Source organism: Monopterus albus, unplaced genomic scaffold (assembly GCF_001952655.1).
Source record: "Monopterus albus unplaced genomic scaffold, M_albus_1.0 scaffold177.1, whole genome shotgun sequence".
NCBI classification, from domain to species: domain Eukaryota; kingdom Metazoa; phylum Chordata; class Actinopteri; order Synbranchiformes; family Synbranchidae; genus Monopterus; species Monopterus albus.
This window is the reverse complement of record NW_018128057.1, coordinates 518,842-524,585: the sequence shown is the minus strand read 5'-3', so window position 1 is coordinate 524,585 and position 5,744 is coordinate 518,842. Positions and strand designations below refer to the sequence as shown.

The 5,744-nt window shown below is 44.1% G+C and overlaps 1 protein-coding gene across 3 annotated transcripts in view; it reads left to right on the top strand.

The window, feature by feature from the left end:
* LOC109969671 (protein FAM13A-like) overlaps positions 1-5,744 on the top strand; it is a 21,236-nt gene that overhangs the window by 6,393 nt on the left and 9,099 nt on the right. For all 3 annotated transcript variants that reach the window (XM_020616715.1, XM_020616716.1, XM_020616713.1), the window contains 5 exons: positions 767-908; positions 1,710-1,791; positions 2,817-2,886; positions 3,275-3,395; positions 4,115-4,198. In XM_020616715.1, coding sequence (XP_020472371.1) covers positions 897-908; positions 1,710-1,791; positions 2,817-2,886; positions 3,275-3,395; positions 4,115-4,198 — 369 coding nt within the window. In that variant the 5' untranslated portion in view covers positions 767-896. The remainder of the gene's footprint in view (positions 1-766; positions 909-1,709; positions 1,792-2,816; positions 2,887-3,274; positions 3,396-4,114; positions 4,199-5,744) is intronic.

The window sequence follows — 5,744 nt, the reverse complement described above, 5'->3', positions numbered from 1 at the left end:
TCACTGTCTGGTATGGTAGCACTACTGCTATGGACCGCAAGTGCCTGCAGAGAGTGGTAAAGACTGCGGAGAAGATCACCAGGACTCCACTGCCCCCTCTGCAGAGCATTTACCACTGCAGGGTGTGTAGGAAAGCTGCCTCCATCGTCAAGGACCCCACCCACCCCCAGCATGGACTGTTCACAGCCCTCTCTTCCGACCGGAGGTTCAGAAGTGTGAAATGCAGGACCTCTAGACTGAAAAACTCTTTCAATCCTTCTGCCATCAGACTCCTAAACAGCTGACTCAGGAACTACCTCATATAATTCGACCGGTAGTGTTTTACACGCTTAGATCGCACATGCATAATTGCACACTCACTGTTGAATATTTGCCCACACAGCTCTCATGTAGCATGCATTCGCTCTTCATTGTATTGTGTTCTTGTTGTATTCTTCATTATGCTTCTTTCATCAGCTGTTTTACAGTGCCTTAGATTTCGAGATTTAGATTTTGTTACCTATGTATCTGCATTATATTTCACTTGTATTATGTGGCATTCGTGTGAACGGCAAAGTAAGAATTTCTTTGTACAGGGAAACGGGTTTCCTCATTGTGCATATGACAATCAACACTTGACCTTGACCTGTTGTTGTGTGAACAATCTACATTATCAGAGTATATCGCCAAAATAAAGTTATTATTTAAAGTTGAGATCATTTATAGAACCTCTACTTGGATCGTGGCTTGATTTTTAAACTTTTTATCCATCTGTGCTTGTGTCCAGGTCTCGAGGCCGGGGGGATAGGACTGAGGGGTCAGAAGATGAATGTCCGTCCTCCTTCCCGTTCCTCAGCAGACAGATTCAGAGCCTAAAGAAGAAGGTTCGCAAGTTTGAGGATCAGTTTGAGAAGGAGATGAGCTACAAGGTAAATACAGCAGGACTCTGGTCCACAGTCAGGTCTAGGGCCAGGTCTAAATCAGGTTCCAAATGATTCCTGGGCAAAACCAGAATGTTGACAGTCACCACTAACAAACTTCTGATATGTTGGCATGATGACACGCTAATCAATAAGTTTCAGTCTGTGAACTTCACTCGTTAACAGAGAAACTCACTTTGATGCAAGCTGGGGGGGTTAAAGGAAATGTATGTTCTAGGGAGGCTCAGCCTCCCCCACAAAAATACAGCAGCAATGTGCACTCTGTATTAGGTCTGCCTGTGCAATCCAATACAACAGTTGGATAAAGTATGATCAGATACTGAACACCATCAGAAATATGATTCTGTACCACTTCATTCACGCTGATGTAAATACCAGGATTTATTTTATTGTCAGCAAATATGATGTTGTTTTAATGTTAAAATGAGCCTTTTTGGTTGAAACTGACATATTTAAATTAACCAAATGTTGACCAGTGTGCGCTGTCTCTGTTTAAATAAATACATGAATGAAAATGACCTGGGATTGTTTGTTCTACTGTATATTTTTGTCTTTTATGTATCTTTATACTGGTGTGTTGTTTTTTTTTTTCCTTCATTGATAAATTTAGATTTTAGACATCTTTGGTTTAAGATGTTTGTTTTGTGACGTCTCTCTTTTTTAGGGCTGGTTAAAATGCAGTGGTTTGGAATTGACCGGATCAGTCAGTGGTTTAGTTCCTAACTTTTGTGGCATTGTGCAGAGGCAACGCTGATTATATCCTGGTGTGTTTGTGTCTTCCTGTTGCAGCCCTCCCACAATGATAAATACACCAACCCAGAGATGGTCCGAGTGATGAGCGAACTGGCAAAGGCTCGTAAACAGCTCAAAGGTGAAACATCAGCCTGATGGCACTGTCTGCCTCTACACACAGCTGCTTCTCCCAGACAGTCACATTCACTGTGACACAGCGCACGCCTGCAAAGTTAACATGTGCACCTGTACAGTTTCACATGTACTTTACTTGAGTCTGTTTTCTGCTGCTTAACACTGTCACTGCATTTCAGAGGAAAATATTTGACTTTCTCCTCCATTACATTTATTTAACAGCTGTCTTTGCACAGATTATTAACAGAAAACAGAGTAAATTAATAAATGGTGACATATTAAACTGCCCAGCAGTGTAGTTAAAATTAGCTCCACCTTCAACAGCTGCATTAGTGTTGTTCACACATTAAAGCATCAGTAATTATAAAGCAGTAATATAAAATACTTTATATGATTTTCAAGTACCAATTTACTATTAATACTTTAAAAATATTTGGATGTTGTAATTATGTAGGGGCAGCATGGTGGTGCAGTGGTTGCGCTGTCACCTTCTAACAAGGAGGTTCCGGGTTTGAGCCCCGGCAAAACCAGGGCCTTTTTGTGTGGAGTCTGCATGTTCTCCCTGTGCCTGCGTGGGTTCTCTCCGGGTACTCCGGCTTCCTCCCACAGTCCAAAGACATGCAGCTTAGGTTGACTGGTGACTCTAAATTGCCCGTAGGAGTGTGTGTGGTTGTGTGTCTACATGTCAGCCCTGTGACAGACTGGCGACCTGTCCAGGGTGGACCCAGCCTCTCACCCAGTGTCAGCTGGGATTCGCTCCAGCCCCCCCACAACCTTTGTTAGGATAAGCAGTACAGATAATGGATGGATATACTTATGTACTTAAGTAAATGACCTGAGTATTTTTGCTACCACTGGCAAACTGACAGGCCATTAATCCATTGACGCTTTTATTTTTTTCTTCACTTATTGCTAATTTGACAGTTTAAAGACAAAAACACATATAACACACGCTGAGGAAAGTGCAGCCTTGGCATGTACATGTGTCACCTGCATCACGTGTTAATGTCTGACTGTGTCTTTCACCAGAGCTGAGACTCAGACAGTCGGTGTTTGAGTCAAAGGAGCAGGACAGTCCACAGAACGCCGACACCTGCAGGTAACACGGAGACGAGGTTTCACACACTGTATCTACTCATACAGTCTCCTTTTATTTTGCCCAGCATGTCTTATCTGTTTTATTGTTTTTATTATTTATTGCCATTTTCTTTTGAGACAATATAATTCTTTAATTTTATATTACTGTTTGATTTTATTTGCCTCATTTCCTCAGAGATACTTTAATCCTGGTTCAAGTACGAAGAGCACTAATGAACTTTGTTTCAGAGGAGATGCTTTACTAAAGTATTGTTATTATTACTATGATCATCATCATTATTATTATTATTATTACTAGTACTACTACAGTGTGGTATGTTGCATTTGGTGAAGTTTCCCAGTTGTGTGGACATGTTAGGTCTATGGGTCACAGTAGATGTGTCCTGCAGGGTGGGTTCCAGGCAGCAGGGGGCGTCAGACCACAAACCAACCCTGGAGGAAACTGTGGAGTCTCTGTTTAGGCGCCTGAGAGAGAAGAGACAAGCTCTGGGCCTGCCCGACAACATCAAGGTGTGTTTATACATCACAGAACGTGACATCACACTGGTGTCAGACAAAGAAAAACTGTCACCACGTCTGTTTCTCTGGTATATTTCATGTCTTTTGTCTGGGGTTTTTTCTGTTGTGACCTCAACATTAATGGACAAAATCAGTGATTTTCTATCTTTATTTTCCACAAACAATTCAACACACACCTCCACGGGCTCAGAACGGCTGTCACTTTTTATAGTCTCGTAAGTAAGACAGAGAGTACGTCTCATGTCTCCTACAGGTATGTGCCAAAAAATTAGAATATACTGTAGGTTGGTGATTGGACTCTCCATATGAAGGATCTGAGGAAAGGACATCTCATGTCATTAATAACGTATTTTATCGGGTCCTCTCTCCTCATGTGTTTTCCTTGGATCTTATGTGGGTGGGACTAAGACACAAGAAAAAGGCGCCCGTGATGGTAAACGATGGTCCTTATAAGAGACATGTACGTACGTATGTTAATAGCTGGTGGACAACAGTGGAGGTTTACTGTACAGAGCGATAAGCAGGAACCAGGATCTGGACTCACACACATCATGGTGAGGACACCACATTCATTGAGTGGTGCTGCTGGTCTCTGGATGGGGTTTGTGGGAAGTAACATAGAGAAAATCACTGGCCTGGGGAGAGTCTCCTTGAAATAAATGTAAGTCAGTGTAAAGTTCCCTCTGACTGACAACAAACTGTGTGTGCAGGAGATGACTCAGTCTCAGATGGTCCTGGAGAAGATCACGCTACAGAAATGTCTTCTGTACTTTGAGAGTCTGCACGGCCGCCCGGTGAGTGACAGAGAGACAGTTCAGGAGGCCTGGAGAGTCTATAACTGTTAGCAAACAGGGATATGAAGATAATATCACATATCACATGTCTGCTGTGCAGAAGGATTGTTGAACCAAAGCCGTGACAAGCAGGAAAGTGTAAACAGCTGAGTGCAGGATGCAGATGCAGTGGCTCCTCATTTGTCAACCTGGGTTTGCACTGTAATTTGGAAGTCATTACAATTCCACCTTTGCCTGCTGTGAAATGATCAATCAGAAAGTCCAGTGATAAAATCTGTTATTCTGCATAACGAGCACTTTTACTACTGGTGTCTTAAGTATATGTCCATACTTGTGCCTTTACTTGTAAGGCAGTATTTTGACAATGTGATATGACTAGTTTTCCTGAGGTAACATCTTTTCCAAGTTCTCCTCTCACCACTGACAGATACTGAGACGCTTCTGTGTGTCAAGTTTGCCCGGCTGCACCTACTTTCTCACTCCCCTCGCTCTGTTTTCACTCCCTTACCCTGATTATGTTAGCCCTTACACCTGCTTCTTACCCCCGGATTACCACCAGCTGCACCTGATTAGTTTCTCCCTATTTAGCCCCTGCACTTCGTTCACTCTCCTGCCAGTTCTTTCTAGCATTTCTCAGGCCCGTTTGTTCCTCTGATCTGTGTTAGTTTTTTTTTTGGTCTCCTTCTCTCCAGCTGCTTTTTATTCATTCCCTCCTTGCCTCAGTCGCTCCTTCGGATCACGGACCTCCTCCGCTCTGCTTCACCACCACCCTGCAGGTCGATGCACAGTCTACTACTTACCGTATGTACAATTTCTATTCCTCTTCAGTACCATCCAACTCGACCAGTCCAGGAGTGAGTCCCAGTGTCCGCAGCCCGGTCCTCTTCTCATCATCTCCACCACTGACTGTGTTCCCATCCGAAGCGCGACACCCGGTCCCAGTGTTACTCGTCTGTTCATTTCTTGGTCACTTGTTGTACACTGTAAATAAACTTGCACTGCTTGCATCGAAGTTAGCCACCTGGGTCCGTCAATTTTTGTGACTCGCTCACTTCCGTGTTTGAGCCATCCTAACAGAAAGAACTGGCCAACATGGACCCTGCTGACTCCGGTGCAGGCAGACCACCGTCAAACGCACAACTAGCTCAGGCTCTGCAGCAGCAGCAACATGACCTGGCGGCACTCACACAACAGGTAACACAACTCACCTCCGTGATGTTGTCTCAACAGAATCGTTTATCCACCCATTCTACCAGTCCCCGCCCAGATCCTCCGATACCTGAACCAGACATTTTTGACGGCAATGTGGATAAATGTCGGGGTTTTCTGCTGCAGTGCCGCTGGGTGTTCGAGCACCAACCACGGACATACCTTACGGATAGAGAGAAAATCAGCTATGTCATAAACCGTCTCCGAGGTAAAGCACTGTCTTGGGCCGAGGCTGCGGACTCCAGTGGCCTACTCATCGGTACCACCATCACAGAGTTTTTGGACAACCTAAAGACTGTTTTTTGTCCTTCATCCCACCAGAGCCAAGCGTCTAAGG